The sequence below is a fragment of the Oncorhynchus tshawytscha genome, linkage group LG05 (genome assembly GCF_018296145.1).
Source record: "Oncorhynchus tshawytscha isolate Ot180627B linkage group LG05, Otsh_v2.0, whole genome shotgun sequence".
NCBI classification, from domain to species: Eukaryota; Metazoa; Chordata; class Actinopteri; order Salmoniformes; family Salmonidae; genus Oncorhynchus; species Oncorhynchus tshawytscha.
The window spans coordinates 21693649-21714372 of record NC_056433.1 but is presented as its reverse complement, the minus strand read 5'-3'; the positions used below and the strand labels follow the sequence as shown (position 1 = coordinate 21714372).

The window sequence follows — 20724 nt, the reverse complement described above, 5'->3', positions numbered from 1 at the left end:
ATAGTCAATACACGGGCGCAGACATACATCCTTCTTCTTCGCAAACAATAAACTTGAGGAGGCAGGTGAAGTGGAGGGCTGAATGTATCCCTGCCCCATATGTTTCCATAGCCGCCGTCTCCTCCTGTGACAGAGGATACACGTGACTCCTGTGAAGTGCAGCGTCTACCAGGAGATTTATCGCACAATCCCCCCGTAGATGGGGTGGGAATTGAGTCACCTTCTTCTTACAGAAGGCGAGAGCCAAATCGGCATATTCTGAGGGGATACGCATGAGGGAGACCTGGTCTGGACTTTCCACCCCAGTCGCACCGATGGGAAACCCCTACACACCTCCCTGAGCACTCTCGTGACCACCCCTTGACAGCCCTCTGTTACCACGAAATAGTGGGGTCATGACAGGCCAACCAGGGTAGGCCCAGCACCACACAAATGGGATTTATGTGGATATTTATTTTTATTTTGATATTTTCTACCTGCAGGCTGCAATGTTATGTGTTGGCTTTATGTAGGCTAATTTTACGTAGTTGGCAATAGAAGTTACTTTTTAGGTTTGTATAATTTTCATTTAGATTTGGATAAAATTTTGATTAACCACAACACCATTTTTCAGATATGAAGACATTATTATAAATTAAATGGAACCGTTTCATGAAAATGTACATATAAAAACTGTCATGCAGATCGGTAGAAATGGGAAGATAAATTGGCATTCCACATGAGAAAGGTTGCAGACTCCTTGTGTAACCTATTATTGGAAACTTCAGGAGAGTAATGGCAGAATCTGCGAGAGGTGAATAGTTAGGTCAGGTTTTTTATTCTGGTTATCTAGATCTCTGGCGCCCTCTTGAGGCATTTGTCTTATTTCATCAAACCTTAAGCTTTAAGTATCAGACAAGCTCAATGCATACAGTGGCAGGAAAAATTATGTGAACCCTTTTTGAATTACCTGGATTTCTGCATAAATTGCTCATCAAATTTGATCTGATCTTCATCAGATCACAACAATAGACAAACATAGTGTGCTTAAACTAATAAGAAATTATTTAATTTTCCTGTCTATATTGAAAACATAATTTAAACATTCACAGTGTAAGTTGGAAAAAGTATGTGAACCCCTAGGCTAATGACTACTCCTAAAGCGAATTAGTGTCAGGAGTCAGCTAACCTGGAGTCCAATCAATGAGACGAGATTGGAGATGCTGATTAGAGCTGCCTTGCCCTATAAAAAAACATTCACAAAATGTGTGTTTGCTATTCACAAGAAGCATTGCCTGATGTGAACCATTCCTCGGACAAAAGAGATCTCAGAAGACCTAAGATTAAGAATTGTTGACTTGCATGATGTCGGAAAGGGTTACAAAGATATCTCTAAAAGCCTTGATGTTCAGACAAATTGTCTATGAATGGAGTAAGTTCAGCACAATTGCTACTCTTCATAGGAGTGGCCATCCTTCAAAGATGACTGCAAGAGCACAGCGCAGAATGCTTAATGAGGTTAAGAAGAATCCTAGAGTGTGAGCTAAAGACTTACAGAAATCTCTGGAACATGCAAACATCTCTGTTGACGAGTCTACGATACATAAAACGCTAAACAATAATGGTGTTCATGGGAGGACACCACAGAAGAAGCCACTGCTGTCCAAAAAAACAAAGTGCACCTAGATGTTCCACAGCACACCTAGATGTTCCACAGCGCAACTGGCAAAATATTCTGTGGCCAGATGAAACTACAGTTGAGTGGTTTGGAAGAAACACACAACACTATGTGTGGAGAAAAAAAAGCCACAGCACACCAACATCAAAACCTCATCCCAACTGTAAAGTATTGTGGAGGGAGCATCATGGTTTGGGGCTGCTTTGCTGCCTCAGGGTCTGGACAACTTGCTATCATCGACGGAAAAATGAATTCCCAAGTTTGTCAAGACATATCTATCCGCCAATTGAAGCTCAACAGAAGTTGGGTGACGCAACAGGACAACGACCCAAAACACAGAAGTAAATCAACGACAGAATGGCTTCAACAGAAGAAAATACGCCTTCTGGAGTGGCCCGTCAGAGTCCTGACCTCATCTTGATTTGAGATGCTGTGGCATGACCGCAAGAGAGCAGTTCACACCAGACATCCCAAGAATATTGCTGAACTGAAACAGTTTTGTAAAGAGGAAGTCTGATCCCCAACTACAGAAACGTTTGGTTGAGGTTATTGCTGTCAAAGGAGGGTCAGCAAGTTATTAAATCCAAGGGTTCACATACTTTTCCCACCCTGCACTTTGAAAGTTTACACGGTGTGTTCAATAAAGACATTAAAACGTATAATTGTTTGTGTGTTATTAGTTATGCAGACTGTGTTTGTCTATTGTTTTGACCTAGACGAAGATCAGATCAAATTTTATTACTAATTAATGCAGAAATCCGGGTATTTCCAAAGGGTTCACATACTTTGTCTTGCCACTGTAGATTATTTTATTAAAACACATAGGGTGTATCCATATATGGAAAAATACAGGTTAACAAATGTAGACCAATCTATTGGTCGAAAGAACAAACTACTTTCGGTCGACTAAGATTTATTTTTGTCGGAGACAGCCCTACTCTCATTATTCCATATTGATCCTCCTGGAACCGGGTATGCAGCTCAGTCAGCTGTCTGTTCCAGAAGATGAGTCTAGCATTTTTGGGCAGCTGTTATAGACTATTTAGATTTTTTTTGGTCATATTTGGTTATTTTATGTAGAAATTTTCAAAAAGTTGCACTTTTTAAGGGCCTCTTCACTCTTCTCTATGTAGTGCTATGAACTTGCGGGTAAGTTTAAAACATTACCCTGGCTTTGATTGTGATGGCTTTGTACTATAGCCTTCACATTTATCCAGTGCAAAAGAGTGGGGTTGCCTAGCCTGGTGTTGAAGCATGCCTCGCAAAGATGCTTCCAATCTTTATATATGTCTCTAACAAATGAGCCTTCCATAGTGGCCTCGGAGAAATGTGTACGCAGTTTTACAGAAAAGAGCGTGCTTTGTCGAACTGTATGCCAGCTAAAAAAAACTGTCCATACCGAGTGGTGCAGCGGTCTAAGACACTGCATCTCAGTGCTTGAGGCATCACTACAGACCTGGTTAGATTCCAGACTGTATCACAACCGGCCGTGATTGGGAGTCCCGTAGGGCACCGCACAATTGCCCCAGCGTCGTCCGCGTTAGGGCTTGGCCGGGGTAGGCCGTCATTGTAAATAAGAATTTGTTCTCAACTGACTTGCCTAGTTAAATAAAGGTTAAAAAAATGTATTCCAAAACGAGGATGACTCATATTTTTGGTTGTGTGGGTGGTTTGTCAACTACAGTTCAGACAAATGCGCAGGTGGCCTCGTGATGACATGCTCACCATGACAAGGCCGGGATGGGCGATGCTGAGCTGGGCTGTGGAAGTCAAAGCAGTAGCTAACCTCATGGGCTGACGATGACTCTTCATCCTCCATCTGGCTTTTTGAAAAAGTGCATGAGTGAACTTTGTTTTGCCATAACTTGTGACTAGCTGGCTAGCGCTAGTTCGCATTAGCAAAGAATTGCAGAGGGTCTAAACAATTTTCCCACAGTTAGCATGCTAGTAGGTACATGTGTGGGGGGGGAGGGGAGGGGGGGTAGTGGTACCATATGATTGTGATAAAACAAATTAGCCTCCTACTGCATTTTTCAACATTTCTGTTTAGTCAGGAGACAATACAAACTACAAATCTAATGCATGTACTTAATGTTATGCGTATATATAAAATAAAATAAATGAATTTGATTTGTTGTTTGTAATATACACTGCTCAACAAAATAAAGGGAACACTTGAACAACACAATGTAACTCCAAGTCAATCACACTTCTGTGAAATCAAACTGTCCACTTAGGAAGCGACACTGATTGACAATACATTTCACATGCTGTTTGTGCAAATGGAATAGACAACAGGTGGAAATTATAGGCAATTAGCAAGACACCCCCATTAAATGAGTGGTTCTGCAGTTGGTGACCACAGACCACTTCTCAGTTCCTATGCTTCCTGGCTGATGTTTTGGTCACTTGAATGCTGGCGGTGCTTTCACTCTAGTGGTAGCATGAGACGGAGTCTACAACCCACACAAGTGGCTCAGGTAGTGCAGCTCATCCAGGATGGCACATCAATGCGAGCTGTGGCAAGAAGGTTTGCTGTGTCTGTCAGCGTCCAGAGCAGAGGCGCTACCAGGAGACAGGCCAGTACATCAGGAGACGTGGAGGAGGCCGTAGAAGGGCAACAACCCAGCAGCAGGACCGCTACCTCAGCCTTTGTGCAAGGAGGAGCAGGAGGAGCACTGCCAGAGCCCTGCAAAATGACCTCCAGCAGGCCACAAATGTGCATGTGTCTGCTCAAACGGTCAGAAACAGACTCCATGAGGGTGGTATGAGGGCCCGACGTCCACAGGTGGGGGTTGTGCTTACAGCCCAACACCGTGCAGGACGTTTGGCATTTTCCAGAGAACACCAAGATGGGCAAATTCGCCACTGGCGCCCTGTGCTCTTCACAGATGAAAGCAGGTTCACACTGAGCACATGTGACAGACGTGACAGAGTCTGGAGACGCCGTGGAGAAGGTTCTGCTGCCTGCAACATCCTCCAGCATGAATGGTTTGGCGGTGGGTCAGTCATGGTGTGGGGTGGCATTTCTTTGGGGGGCCGCACAGCCCTCCATGTGCTCGCCAGAGGTAGCCTGACTGCCATTAGGTACTGAGAGGAGATCCACAGACCCCTTGTGAGACTATATGCTGGTGCGGTTGGCCCTGGGTTCCTCCTAATGTAAGACAATGGTAGACCTCATGTGGCTGGAGTGTGTCAGCAGTTCCTGCAAGAGGAAGGCATTGATGCTATGGACTGGCCCGCCCGTTCCCTAGACCTGAATCCAATTGAGCACATCTGGGACATCATGTCTCGCTCCATCCACCAACGCCACGTTGCACCACAGACTGTCCAGGAGTTGATGCTTTAGTCCAGGTCTGGGAGGAGATCCCTCAGGAGACCATCCGCCACCTCATCAGGAGCATGCCCAGGCGTTGTAGGGAGGTCATAGAGCACAGGTCATACAGGCACATGGAGGCCACACACACTACTGAGCCTCATTTTGACTTGTTTTAAGGACATTACATCAAAGTTGGATCAGCCTGTAGTGTGGTTTTCCACTTTAATTTTGAGTGTGACTCCAAATCCAGACCTCCATGGGTTGATAAATTTGATTTCCATTGATAATTTTTGCATGATTTTGTTGTCAGCACATTCAACTATGTAAAGAAAAAAGTATTTAATAAGAATATTTCATTCATTCAGATCTAGGATGTGTTATTTTAGTGTTCCCTTTATTTTTCTGAGCAGTGTATATAAATAAAGCCATCTTGATTGGCTGGCCCTCTGCCTGGCCTGGCCCTTCTGTGAATCCACTTCTGGTTGAGACTGCATGATAAGGGGGCTAATTAAAGGTGCACTTGCTGACTCTCGTTCCGTGTGTCAGTTTATCTTCATTAAAATGTGGTTAGTGCCAAAGGAGCCTTACTCATATCCACCCGAAAGGCATCAGTTTGCTAGTGGAGGGAGGGATGGAGAGAGGGAAGATTATAGGAGAGTCTTGCTGAGAGCAGGATCTCAGCTAAATCGAATCTCAGCTAAATCTGGCATTTCCCTCCACCCCTCTGGAGCCCAGCCAGGACTCAGGATCCATCCAGGGGCCCCAGGGCTGGGCGATTTGGGGAGACAGACTGTGAGGAGTGTGTTGGTATCCCCTCTGTAGTCTTAAATCAGGCACCTAAACACTCCTCTCTCAGTAGTCAGGGCTGAACGAGAACAGACACTACTATTAGTAATTCACTTGCTTACCTGGACTATTATGGTTCTTCCTGCTCACCCAGGTTATTATAGTTTTGCTTTTTTATGTTCGTTTTTATATCAATTTGTTTTTTATTTGTAGTCCTGACACTTAGAGGAAGACCCACAAAATTGTCAGACTCCAGTCACCCAAGTCATAGACTGTTCTCTCTGCTACCGCACGGCAAGCGGTACTGGAGTGCCAAGTCTAGGTCCAAAATGCTCCCTAACAGCTTCTACCCCCAAGCTATAAGACTGCTGAACAATTAATCAAATGGACACCCAGACTATCACTTTACCCCTACCTACATATACAAATGACCTCGACTAACCTGTACCCCCGCACATTTACTCAGTATGTAGCCGTGTTATTGTTATGGAATTCTACTGTGTTACTTTTTATTTATTTTATTTAGTAAATATTTTCTTAACTCTATTTCTTGAACTGCACTTAAGGGCTTGTAAGTAAGCATTTCACGGTGGTAAGGTTGTATTCTGCGCATGTGACTAATACAATTTGATTTGAGATGAGAGTGCTGCAAAGTTGTGATAATGGGTATAACTTGTGTATACAGCCATATCAGTCAAATAGGCTATACAACGTGTGGTGGTGTCATTGTCATTCAGTAGTCCTTCCCTGCAGTCAATGACCAAAAGCTCCCTGTTTGGCCTCATGGCTGGAATGTTATTCATCTTTTTCATAAATATTCAAGAGCATGTTGTGTCTCAGCCGATGGCGGGTACAACACAAAAACCTCAGATAATGTCAAATATGTCTAAGCTACAACTTATGTGTTTAGAATGGACTTTTAAGGTCAAAAAAAAAAAAAAACGTTTTATTAAAAAAAAAAACGTTTTAAAGAAATGATTAAATAGTTTGACAAACCTGTTAAGATTTTAAATGATATCAATCTCAACCGTTTATCTCAAATAGATTTACCCTAAAGTCTACGATAGCCTGAGAATATAAGGTATCAGCAACAATCTGAATAAATATAGATTGATTCTTTCTTCAGATCCTAGAAGTGCAGATCCAGCATTTTGAGCCATGTGGAAAGAAGTTGGAAGAAAAATATATTTAAATGTCTCTATTATCGGCTCGTGTGTCACGTTGGCATGAATGATTCAGGAGACAAGTGCAGGAATAGTTTTTTACATTATACCCCAAATTATGGCGTAACATGTAAGGGCACGGGGACGAAGACCAAACAAACACGTAACAAAAACACAGAGTTGAAACCCAAACAAAAGACCAAGGAGTACCTTGAATAAATAACACTAGTGCACAATGATTATCACACGCGACCAGACCCGTAATCATCTGCGCGATCCACAAAGGCACGAAAGTCCAAAACACACAGCACGGGTATTCACATGCACCAATGGACATTGTAACAATAATGGACAGCACCATGGTGAACAAAGGGCACATATATACAAATACAATCAGTGGGAATAGAGGACAGATGTGCACAATGAAAGTTCCAGAGGGATCTGTGACATCGTGGGATTCTGTCTTTGTCTCTTCCTCTGTCACTGCCCCCACCTCTACTCAGCCAGCCAGAAAACAGATGGAGTGTCAGGGTCTATCTCCATCAGATACCGCTCTGCTTACATCATCCCCCGTCCGCCACTCGAGACCACTCCGCCTCATCGTTGTTTCTAGAAGGCCAACGATGACAAGCATGGAACCTCGGTCTCACAGAGTGTCAAGGCCAGTGGTGTGGAGTGCTGATTGTTCTGCTGAAGTGAAGTGGTGGAAGTCGAGTGTAAAAGGTAACAGAATCCCCTCATTGGTGGTCTGGCCCTGTGACAGACAGACAGACAGACTGGATGATGCATGGACGAGTTGATCAGTACCTCCATGCCTTGCTGACCCAGAGGCAGCCCAACGTAATGATGTGACAAGCACACGGGTGGCCTGCAGCAACTGTTCACACAGGGATGGATCTATCTATCCGCATGGTGTGACTGTCACTGAGTGACTAGGCCGGAAGGTGAGGAGAGTGATAGGGTGACTCTTCCACTGTGAAGAGACGGATATTTGAGAGCAGCAGACTACAGCAGTAGCTCTCTCTTCAAAGTAAACCCAGTCTGAGGATATTGTGAAGGTGATTAAACGTTCAGAGGAAGGTGCGCTCAAGGAATCACTGTAAATATTGACTCAGTAAACAGCTATAACCCAAACTGGTACAAATATTTTGAAATATATTTTTTTTTCCAGATCTGCTGTGCAAGTTGGTTTGATAATGAGCAGTGTTTCCCCTACGATTTTCTTCCTCAGTGGTGGCAAAGTCAGCGTGGGGGGGTTGCCTGGTAGTGGGCGGGGCTATTGGCGCAGTCTCTGACCCGAACATTTTTGAGGACCTCGTCTTTGTCGCAGAGACAATATCTTTGTTTTAAAGCAAATTTCCTGTAATTCTACAAATTGGTGGAGAGAATAGTATAATAGTTTTCTTCTCTTCTACACCTTTTGTCATAGCATATGAACACGACATAAGCCATCTGAATGACTCAAACATTATAACAAAATCAATGAGGGCCCCATGATAGCTTGATGATGAGAGATCTAAGCAGAATGGCAAGAATCTTGCAAGCTAGCAGGTGGGCCACAAACAGGCAAACATCAGCACAGTACAACAGTGGTGTGCAGAACGCACAACTTGTCGGTCCTTGTCACAGATACGCTATTGCAGCAGACGACCACACCGGGTTCCACTCCTATCAGCTAAAAACAAGAAGTGGCTCCAGTGGGCAAAAAATATAGCCTGGTCCGACAAATCCCAGTTCCTGTTGCATCATGATGATGGCAAAGTTTGGATTTGGCGTAAGCAGTCCTGCCTGGTGTCAATGGTACTGGGTGGTGGTGGTGTAATGTTGTGGGGAATGTTTTCCTGGCACATGTTACCAATTGAGCAACATGTCCATGCCCCGAAGAATTCAGGTTGTTCTGGAGGCAAAGAGGGGTCCAACCCAGTACTAGATGGGTGTACCTAATAAACTGAACACTGAGTGTATAGCTTCATTATCATTTCTACATGCTTTATAACTGGTTTTAGTCATTTAAGTTATATTTGTTATTTTGGGGGGGGAGTGGTGGCAACTATAATAAATCAAATATATATTATCATATTGTAATATAATAAATAAAATGCAGTTAAGCAGAGGCTAAATGAATATAGGGGAAACACTGAAAAAGAGAGCAGCTCAGGTCAAGTGAACTCAAATTAAGTAAGTTTGGTGTTAGTAAGAGACTTGATCAATGGACCGTCTCACTTTAAGGCCAAGTCAGACACTTCTTTTCCTCTGTGCAGGGGATGTTGGTATTTATTTAATTGGCTCTCCCACTGATTCTTTAGGGAGGGTGGAGGAAAGAAATAGGCACAACAATTCTCAATAGTTTTTTAAGTAAACTATAACGAAGTTAGACAATGCCTCATCAATATTAATATTTCCGTCATGAAGAGAACGAGGAATAAAACAGTGCTATTAAGGACTTTCCCATTAAGGGGGAAATGATTAGTTGTTATGAATGGTCGTAGAGTCTGGCTAGGCTCCAGTATGAGGAGATCAGTGGGTACATCTGGAGAAAACTCCTTTTCATCAACTCATTATTACAGCTGGCTAGGGACATTATCTTCACTGCTATTCACACTCTTCCAGTTAGAGATATGCAGGTAGCCAGCCTGGGGACATAACACACTGAGGTATTAAATGAAGATGTATTTGGTAGAGTTAAGCAGAGAGTCTTATTAGGGCTGACTAAATCGCCAGGGGTTTCATTTGTTTGCTGGTATTTGTAAAGAGGATTTCATTACCAAGTCATGTCTATTATTTTGCCAATAACTCACTGTATAAATTGTCAGTTTCCTGCCATAGCTGTTACACAGAGAGAACAGATGAGAGTAACACAGAACTCAACCTCAATCATTCACTCACTTTCAGGGTTCTCTCATGGTTATTGTTACCCTACATCAGGGTTCCCCAAGTGGCGGCCTGTGGCCCGAATTTGACCCCCAGTTTTCTGAGAAACAGTTTTATTTTTTATTGTTGAACATAAAAGGCTGTAAAAACACAAGGAAATCTGCTCCAATTGATTTTTATTTTGGGAATCTGTTACCAAGTTTTCCTACACATAGTAGAGAGACACGTGGTCGTATACAAATATAAGCAAGGTTTGAAATAATTGTTTTAGTCAAATCTTTGGGCTTCTTGCGGTCAGTTTGCATGCCAGTACACCTGACCATCCGCTCAAGAAAAATTCCTGGCCTACACTGTTTCTCTCTCCATCTCTTGCTTCCTGTCACTTTTCCCTTTCTCTCCTTCTCTTTCTCGCTCCCTCTCCTCTGTGCTCCTTTTCCTCTCTCCCTTGTTCCCTCTTTTTCTTTTTCTATATTTTTCTCTCTCCTGCTCTGTTACTTCTATCTTCCTTTTCTCTCCCTCTCTCTCGAGGGCATGCTACAGGAACAGACCGGTTAATATAACCAAGCGGTGAAAAAGCCTTCCATTAGAAACACACTGGCCTGATGAGAGAGGAGAGACTGAGACATACTGGTCTGATGAGAGAGGAGAGACTGAGACATAATGGTCTGATGAGAGGATGAGACATACTGGTCTGATGAGAGAGGATAGACTGAGACATGCTGGCCTCATGAGAGAGGAGAGACTGAGACATACTGGTCTGATGAGAGAGGAGAGACTGAGACATGCTGGCCTGATGAGAGAGGAGAGACTGAGACATGCTGGTCTGATGAGAGAGGAGAGACTGAGACATGCTGGCCTGATGAGAGAGGAGAGACTGAGACATAATGGTCTGATGAGAGAGGAGAGACTGAGACATAATGGTCTGATGAGAGAATGAGTCATACTGGTCTGATGAGAGAGGATAGACTGAGATATGCTGGCCTCATGAGAATGGAGAGACTGAGACATACTGGGCTGAGGAGAGACTGAGACATACTGGACTGATGAGAGAGATTGAGACATACTGGTCTGATGAGAGAGATTGAGACATACTGGTCTGATAAGAGAGACTGAGACATACTGGACTGATGAGAGAGACTGAGACATACTGGTCTGATGAGAGAGACTGAGACATACTGGTCTGAGGAGAGAGGAGAGACTGAGACATACTGCTCCGAGGAGAGAGGAGAGACTGATACATACTGGTCTGAGGAGAGAGACTGAGACATACTGGTCTGATGAGAGAGACTGAGACATACTGGTCTGATGAGAGGAGAGACTGAGACATACTGGTCTGATGAGAGAGACTGAGACATACTGGTCTGATGAGAGAGACTGAGACATACTGGTCTGATGAGAGAGACTGAGACATACTGGTCTGATGAGAGAGACTAAGACACACTGGGCTGGTGTTTAGACAAATCGATTAAACCACACATTATTGTGCCAGGGTTGTCGTAGGTGTCAAAACATTAATTGTTGTGAGCTGTCAGGAGGGCCACTCCACCACCTCTTCTTTTCTCCTCTGTGTACTCTGCCTGTGATGGGGGGGGCATTTTGCTGTCCTATGGTTCAATTTAGCACTTTGTTCTCCTGTGCACTACTTGTCCCCGAGGGTGAGCCCATACTGCTACCACTAAGTGCCAGAAAGGCTTCCCGGAATGGAGGCCTGATGGTCCCCAAGGCAATTGTAAACCTTACCTCTCCTCCCTCCCGTATGACCCCTTCTCCTGCCTGACGCAAAATCCTCCACCCCTAAAAATCACCATCCTCATTCTTTCTCATCACCATTAGTGTTGGACTGTCCTCTGACCTTGTCCTCTAGTACAGTGTGTGTCCTATGTGTCAGCCCCTTGCCTCTGTGTGGGGGTGGTTTTTAGCTCTACTGTGATACCATCTCCCTAGGTGTGTCTCTCTTGTCTATGTGGCATACAGTATCTTGGAACTCCATTTAAACCAGGAATGGGCAACTTTGACGGGGGTGATATCTGAGTGAGAGTGACTAATAAAATCAATGGGGCCTCCCGGTCGGTAATTCTACCATGATTCCTGCAAGTTGTCTAGACTTACTTACCAATCTAAAACATGTTCGTTGACATGAGGTAATTGAGTGACTGACTGTGAGTGACATAACAAGAAAGAAACTGATGATGCACAACCAAATTTCAAAATTGCACCTTGTATATTCTAACTCTCATCATTAAGTTGAGACCCCGACTTAGTTCTTATGTTGGGGGAGGGGGACATTGATCCGGGGGCCTAAAAATGGCAGCTAGTTTCCTGTCCCTGATTTTAAACCATGTCCTCTCTGTTGTGTCTTTACTAACCACAGTTCATTGTGTCTGTTCTAACTCTGCATGTCTCTCTTCTGCCTCTCAGCTCTTAGACTGTTTCACCATCCCTGTGGTGCTGCTGCTGTCCTGGTTCTTCCTGCTGGTGAGGTACAAGGCCGTGCATTTTGTGGGCGTTGGGGTGTGTCTGCTGGGCATCGGCTGCATGGTGGGGGCAGATGTCCTGGTGGGAAGACAGCAGGGCCTAGGTAAGACACATACACACACAAACAATACCCTTCCTGCCCCAAGGGCCAATAACACAGTGTTATTGAATAACCATTTAATTAAGCATTTACAAAGACCCATAATAAATGTGTACTGCTCTGTCTCATTGGAGGCCTTCAGTCTGTTGTGTCCTTCATGCAAATACCCCGATCACCCCAACACACAGGGTCCTCACTGAGCAGTTCACCATCACTGTCTCATTGTGTTTAATCCTCAGTACCTTTAGCAACAACACAGTCAGCTCCCCGGTGTTATCCCTGGTGCGGTGTGCCTTTCACATCTATGGGCAGCCTCCCCCTCTCATTATTGCATTAATTACCCCCTGGATTTCCAGTAGATAGAATGTTGGTTCACTATGAATAATAAATGTTCCAATCCAAATCATATTACGTGTTCTGGATCCAAGGAGTTTAGAGTTTCTTTAAAAACAAACTGCTAGAGTTTCATTTCTGTCTCAGAATTGACAGAATAGTTATATTATATCTCAAATGTGTGCTGAGTATCTGTAAGTTCTTTGTTTGATTGGGCACGGTTGATCCCTACATGACTGAAACCCATTGCCGCGTTCAGTATGCACGAAACATGCAGGGACAAAGGGATAATGCAATACTTTGGTATCAGGTTCCAATCAATAATGGCCATTTGTCTTACCAGCTACATGGTAGTGTTACGGAGAACAGCGTTATTTCAAACCCAATAAAGTGAACAGTATCTTAAATTTGCTTAGTTTATTAACTCCAATTAAGAAACGTTGCTGCAACCCAGTTGCTGTCTGTACCTCTCTTATCAGCCAATGTCTTTCACTGCCTTGTTGTCATGCATTACTAATGGGTTTTTATAGGCTAGCCACTTAGTCTGATATTACTGAAGAGTGTTTCATATGATAACCTATTTGTCATGGATAACTCCGGGATAGCTCTTTCATATGATAGGCTATTGTAATGTTGTGCTCTAGTCATTTCCTCCTCGCTCTCTCACTGCCTAGGGGACCATAAGCTCCTGGGGGACCTGCTGGTTCTGGGAGGTGCCATGCTCTATGGAATCTCTAACGTGTGTGAGGAGTTCATCGTTAAGAACCTGAGCAGGGTGGAGTTCCTGGGCATGATGGGACTGTTCGGCTCTTTCTTCAGCGGCATTCAGCTGTGAGTGTGTTTGTGTGTGTCAGAGCTGGCTTCAAATACTGTTTGAAATAATTTCAAATATATTTAGCTTGTTTGAGCTTGTCTGGTACAATGGAACCAACAGAATAGTCCCAAAATGGCAAACTCTGAAAATCTGTCACTCAAGGCAGGCAAACGGTCAAAGTGTTTCAAAGATTTCAAACTGTATTTGAACTCAGGTCTAGTGTGTCATTCCTCACTGATGCTGGACAGAGCATCCCTCTTCACCAATACCACAAGAGCAGCCAGTAGAAACTCAGAACTCTAGTGCTATATCTTTTACACTCCAACACTAACATTATCAAGCAGGAACCCTTAAGTTAACCTCATCTACACTGAGTATACTAAACATTAGGAACACCTTCCTAATGTTGAGATTGCCTTCAGAACAGCTTCAGTTCGCTGGGGCTTTGCACTCTACAAGGTGTTGAAGGCATTCCACAGGGATGCTGGCCATGTTGACCCCAAAGCTTCCCACTGTTGTGTAAAGTTGGCTGGATGTCCTTTTGGTGGTGGGTCATTCTTGATACACAAAGGAAACTGTTGAGCATGAGAAACCCAACTGCATTGCAGTTCTTGACACAAACCGGTGCGCCTCGCACCTACTACCATACCCTGTTCAAAGGCACTTAAATCGTTTGTCTTGCCCATTTACCATCTGAATGGCACACATACACAATTCAGGTCTCAATTGTCTCAAGGCTTGAAAACCATTCTTTAACCTTTCTCCTCCCCTTCATCTACACTGATTGAAGTTGATTTAACAAGTGACATCAATAAGGGATGATAACTTTCACATGGATTCACCTAGTCAGTCTGTCATGGAAAGAGCAGGTGTTCCTAATGTTTTGAATACTTAGTGTATACGTTCTGTAGCATGTGCCATCTGATCGTATACCGCCGTTGATGCCAGCTACATATCTACAGACATGCCCCATATTCAACATATACTCCCACCAGCAGGTTCTATAGTTATTACGCCTCTCTCTCCAGATCAGATTGTGACTCTTTAACTTTCTAATAAGCTCATTATGAGGCTTAAAGGGGAACGATGAAACCCCCTGGTTATGAGACATCGCCCATGCCAGTGGGTGCATGGGGACCCGTCTCTGTCTCTTGCTGGTGTTCTTTTTAGTCCGGGGGGGGCGTGAATAGTCCGCCATGTTGTTTCTATTGTCCCTCTGGAGTCAGATGATTCCTTCAATAGAATTCCCAAGATCCATTCCGTAGGGTTAGAGGGTTGTACCCCCACCTCGCTCTGATAGGACAGACTTGTCCCTCGTCAGAATCACAGGTGCTGAGTTGTCAAAACTGAGGTTCCTGTCAAGAGACTTTTGATCCTCCTGTCTTACTTTCCTCTCTCCATCACTCACACTGTTTTATCCCCCCATCTCTCAATTCTCACCTGTGCCTGACAGGAATTGTGTCATTTTCTTTCTGTTTCAGGGCCATCATGGAACACAAGGAGCTGTTAAAGGTGCAGTGGGACTGGCAGATTGGTAAGCTACTGTTACTGTGTGTGTGTATTTGTGTGAGGAAGGGAAGTGCGTGCATGTGGGAAGGAAGTAAGTAAGGGTGGGTGATACAGGGATGATTAAACATTGGCAAAGGGGGAATTGATTGTCCTGTCTAGCGGAGATGCCCTCCCACACCTCCTCCTCCCCTCCACTGCGGTGTCAGATCCTCCTCACACAATCAGTTAGGCTGTAAGGGGTGTCACTGGAAGATCACTCTGCAAATGAAGTGGGGGTGACAAAGGGATGGGGCCCTGAGCTAAGATGGATGGGCCACTGCTGTACAGTAAAAGTGTACAGGCCGGCTAAGGGGTGGTGTCAACCTTTACGAAGGTCTTGTTGTGCTGCATGAATTACAGGTAGGAGATGAAGGTGTCAAACTGATATATGGATGCACTTTATTTACTTATAACATCACGGTTGATTTGCTACAAACAAGCCAGACAGGGTGCTATTGTACAGCATATAGCAGCTGGTGGTTAGCTAGTAGGAGTAAGCCAGACAGGGTGCTATTGTACAGCATATAGCAGCTGTTGGTTAGCTAGTAGGAGTAAGCCAGACAAGGTGCTATTGTACAGCATATAGCAGCTGTTGGTTAGCTAGTAGGAGTAAGCCAGACAGGGGGCTATTGTACAGCATATAGCAGCTGGTGGTTAGCTAGTAGGAGTAAGCCAGACAGGGTGCTATTGTACAGAGCATATAGCTGCTGTTGGTTAGCTAGTAGGAGTAAGCCAGACAGGGTGCTATTGTACAGCATATAGCAGCTGGTGGTTGCTAGTTAAGCCAGACAGGGTGCTATTGTACAGCAGTATAGCAGCTGTTGGTTAACTAGTAGGGTAAGCCAGACAGGGTGCTATTGTACAGCATATAGCAGCTGTTGGTTAGCTAGTAGGAGTAAGCCAGACAGGGTGCTATTGTACAGCATATAGCAGCTGTTGGTTAGCTAGTAGGAGTAAGCCAGACAGGGTGCTATTGTACAGCATATAGCAGCTGTTGGTTAGCTAGTAGGAGTAAGCCAGACAGGGTGCTATTGTACAGCATATAGCAGCTGGTGGTTAGCTAGTAGGAGTAAGCCAGACAGGGTGCTATTGTACAGCACATAGCAGCTGTTGGTTAACTAGTAGGAGTAAGCCAGACAGGGTGCTATTGTACAGCATATAGCAGCTGTTGGTTAGCTAGTAGGAGTAAGCCAGACAGGGTGCTATTGTACAGCATATAGCAGCTGGTGGTTAACTAGTAGGAGTAAGCCAGACAGGGTGCTATTGTACAGCATATAGCAGCTGGTGGTTAGCTAGTAGGAGTAAGCCAGACAGGGTGCTATTGTACAGCATATAGCAGCTGTTGGTTAGCCAGTAGGAGTAAGCCAGACAGGGTGCTATTGTACAGCATATAGCAGCTGTTGGTTAGCTAGTAGGAGTAAGCCAGACAGGGTGCTATTGTACAGCATATAGCAGCTGTTGGTTAGCTAGTAGGAGTAAGCCAGACAGGGTGCTATTGTACAGCATATAGCAGCTGTTGGTTAGCTAGTAGGACTAAGCCTGTGGGGTGTACAAGGGGCTATGCTAAAAGTCTGCCCACTGTAGAAGTGATTAAAACATTTGGGGCTGATAAAGACTAAAGAAATCACAAGATATGGTCAGATGATAAGTTGACTTTATTCAGAGTGCCAACATATTTTTTTCAAAAACAATAGGACTCGGTATGATGTGGGTCTGTTCTGTCTTATGTGGACAGTGGCTTCACTCCTGTAGTGCTCCTCTGTGCGTCACTTTTTCCAAATGCTTTTCTGACATGACTTCTGTCAAAGTGATATGTCGTTTTGGGACTTTTAGTTCAGACACAAATCAGAATATTTATCAGCAACCTAATTCTAGAATCTTCCCTTGAAGTTGTCTAAGTTTCAGTTAATTGGTTAAAGAATATTTCAAATACAATAAACTATCATGACAACATGATATATAGTAGCCCATGAAGATGCCCAATTTTCAATTTGTTTCTTAGGAACCAAATCTATGACTTGCAATTCGCCACTCTCCAAAAGCAATGCAAGTGACTAGGTCCTTAATTCATTCCAATTCACCCATTTCTTTTGATTGAGCAAGCGAGGGCGTGTGTACTGATGCCAATAGTGGGGTTTGGGTAGCGTCCCAGGAGATGCTGCCTTGTCACAGAGGCATCAGCCAGTCTGTGGTGGCTTGTGGGGCACGTCATTAACTGTCACTGCCATGGTGGGCAACACAGCAGGTGCCAGAAGGAGAGAGATCTACTCAGCCAAGATTGTGCTACCCTAGAAAAATGATGAGGACTTGGTCATGTAAAATGTATTGGAGGAATGTGTGCATCCTCCAACGACTTGGTGTGATCAGATTGTTTCTTCCATCCTCAAGCTTACCACATGGAGAGTTGTGTGTTGTAATAATCAGTTATTAGTCATAAGGAAGGTGAAAACAAAGGTTCATTTACAGTACATTCAGAATGTGCCTTCAGAAGTGCCTTCCACAGGAGGACAGGAGGATGTATATAAATCTTCATAAAAACGATGAAACACACTGTTTCTCTCTTTGGATGAGGTCACCATCTTATTGCCCTTCTTAATTGCTGGAATTACATTAGAAGTGTTCTGCATTTTTAGTTATCTTGCTAGTAGTCTTCCTGTCTTCTCATCTCCCTCATAAAAACTGGTTCTAAGTCTAAACAGTGCATATTCTGCAGTTTTGTTATGTATTTCGTGCAACTGAAATTTGCAGGCAGTTTAAAATGTGAAATGTCTTGACAAATCCCTTTCCAAGACACATATCTCAGTTTCTAATCTTTTTACTGATTCAGCCCCTTCTCCCTTCTTTTTGGACGCTTGTTCTATTATTTTCCCTTCAGAATGTGCCTTCAGAATGTGCCTTCAGAATGTGCCTTCAGAAGTGCCTTCAGAATGTGCCTTCAGAATGTGCCTTCAGAATGTGCCTTCAGAATGTGCCTTCAGAATGTGCCTTCAGAAGTGCCTTCAGAATGTGCCTTCAGAATGTGCCTTCAGAATGTGCCTTCAGAATGTGCCTTCATACCCCTTGACTTATTCCTCATGTTGTGTTACAGCATGAATTCAAAATTGATTAAATATCCCATAATGGCAAACATGTTTTTAGAAAATGTAGCAAATTTGTTGAAAATTAAATACAGAAATATCTAACTTACATAAGTATTCACAACCCCTGAGTCAGTTCTTTGTAGAATAACCTTTTGGCAGTGATTACAACTGTGAGTCTTTCTGGGTAAGTCTCTAAGACTTTTCCACACCTAGATTGTGCAACATTTTCCCATTTATTCTTTTAAAAATTCAAGCTCTGTCAAGTTGGTTGTTGATCATTGCTAGACAACCATTTTCAGGTTTTGCCATAGATTTTCAAGTAGATTTAAGCAACTCCAGTGTAGATTTGGCCTTGTTTTAGGTTATAGTCCTGCTGAAAGGTGAATTAATCTCCCAGTGTCTGGTGGATTTTGCCTGTGCTTAGCTCCATTCTCTTTCTTTTTTATCCTGAAACTCCCCAGTCCTTAACGATTACAAGCATACGCATAACATGATACAGCCTCCACTATACTTCAAAATATGGAGAGTGGTACTCGGTAATGTGTTGTATTGGATTTGCCCCTAACATAACACTTTGTATTCAGGACAACAAGTTAATTGCTTTGCCACATTTTTTGCAGTATTACGTTAGTGTCTTGTTGCAAACAGGATTCAGGTTTTGGAATATTTTTATTCTGTACAGGCTTCATTCTTTTCACTCGGTCAAATAGGTTAGTATTGTGGAGTAACTACAATGTTGTTGGTCTATCCTCAGTTTTCTCGTATCACAGCCATTAAACTCTGTAACTGTTTTGAAGTCACCATTGGCCTCATGGTGAAATCCCTTAGCAGTCTCCTTCCTCACCGGCAACTGAGTTAGGAAGGATGCCTGTATCTTTGTAGTGACTGGGTGTTTTGATACACCATCCAAGGTGTAATTAATAACTTCACCATGATCAAAGGGATATTTAATGTCTGCTTTTTTTACCCAGCTACCAATAGGTGCCCTTGTTTGTGAGGCATTGGAAAGTGTTTGTGGTTGAATCTGTGTTTGAAATTCACTGCTCGACTGAGGGACCTTACAATTATCTGTATGTGGGGGGTACAGAGATGAGGTAGTCATTCAATAATCATGTTAAACTCTACTATTGAACACAGAGTTAGTCCATGCAACGTATTATCTGACTTGCTTCTTGGATATAGGGGGCGCTCATTTAATTTATGGATAAAAAAACGTGCCCGTTTTAAGCGCAATATTTTGTCACGAAAAGATGCTCGACTATGCATATAATTGTCAGCTTTGGAAAGAAAACACTCTAAGGTTTCCAAAACTGCATAGATATTATCTGTGAGTGCCACAGAACTCATGCTACAGGCGAAACCAAGATGAAACCTCAAACAGGAAATCAGCAGAATTTCTGAGGCTCTGTTTTTCATTGTCTCCTTATATGGCTGTGAATGTGCCATGAACGAGCTTAAGCTTTGTGCGGTTTGTCCAAGGTGTCTGCAGCATTGTGACGTATTTGTAGGCATATCATTGGAAGATTGGCCATAAGAGACTACATTTACCACGGGTCCGCCCGGTGTCCTTTGTGTAAATTGGTGCGTAATCTTCAGCTGCAGGCATTTTCTCCTGGGATTCAGAGGGGAAAGCACACTTCCACGAACGATATATCATTGAAGAGATATATGAAAAACACCTTGAGGATTGGTTCTAAACAACGTTTGCCATGTTTCAGTCGATATTATGGAGTTCATTTGGAAAAAAGTTTGGCTTTTGAAGACTGAATTTTCGTTTTATTTTTGTTTTTTTTGGTAGCCAAACGTGACGCACCAAACGGAGCAATTTCTCCTAAACAAATCATCTTTCAGGAAAAACGGAGCATTTGCTATCTAACTGAGAGTCTCCTCATTGAAAACATCTGAAGTTCTTCAAAGGTAATGATTTTTTTTGAATGATTTTCTGGTTTTTGTGAGAATGTTGCCTGCTAATGCTAATGCTAACGCTAAATGCTACACTAGCTAGCTACTGTTACACAAATGATTGTTTTCCTGGTTGAGAAGCATATTTTGAAAATCTGAGATGACAGTGTTGTTAACAAAAGGCTAAGCTTGAGAGCTAGCATATTTATTTCATTTCATTTGCGATTTTCATGAATAGTTAACGTTGCGTTATGGTAATGAGCTTGAGGCTGTATTCACGATCCCGGATCCGGGATGGCTAAGTGCAAGAGGGCACATTTCTACTCCTGAACATATTTAGACTTGCCATAACAAAGGCCTTGAATATGTATTGACTCAAGACATTGCAGCTTTTCATTTGTATTAATTTGTAAAAGTTTAGAAAAACATCATTCCACTTTGACATTATTGTTAATATTGTGTAGGTTAATGACAATCTTAATTTAATTATTTTAAAATCAGGCAGTAACAAAAAAAATGTGGAATAAGTCAAGGGGTGTGAATACTTTCTGAAGGCACTGTACTGTATCTGGGAATAATGCTCTGGTAATCATTGACTACAAATATCCTTCCTAATAACAGAGATTTCAATATTCATGGGTTCAGATTGCTGACGTGTTTCTAAAATCATCATCCT

General features: G+C 43.2%; 1 protein-coding gene across 1 annotated transcript in view; it reads left to right on the top strand.

The window, feature by feature from the left end:
* Positions 1 to 20724, top strand: part of LOC112250150 (solute carrier family 35 member F1-like) — a 132611-nt gene that overhangs the window by 88314 nt on the left and 23573 nt on the right. The window contains exons 4-6 of the mRNA XM_024420049.2: positions 12215 to 12374; positions 13379 to 13535; positions 15000 to 15052. Coding sequence (XP_024275817.1) covers positions 12215 to 12374; positions 13379 to 13535; positions 15000 to 15052 — 370 coding nt within the window. The remainder of the gene's footprint in view (positions 1 to 12214; positions 12375 to 13378; positions 13536 to 14999; positions 15053 to 20724) is intronic.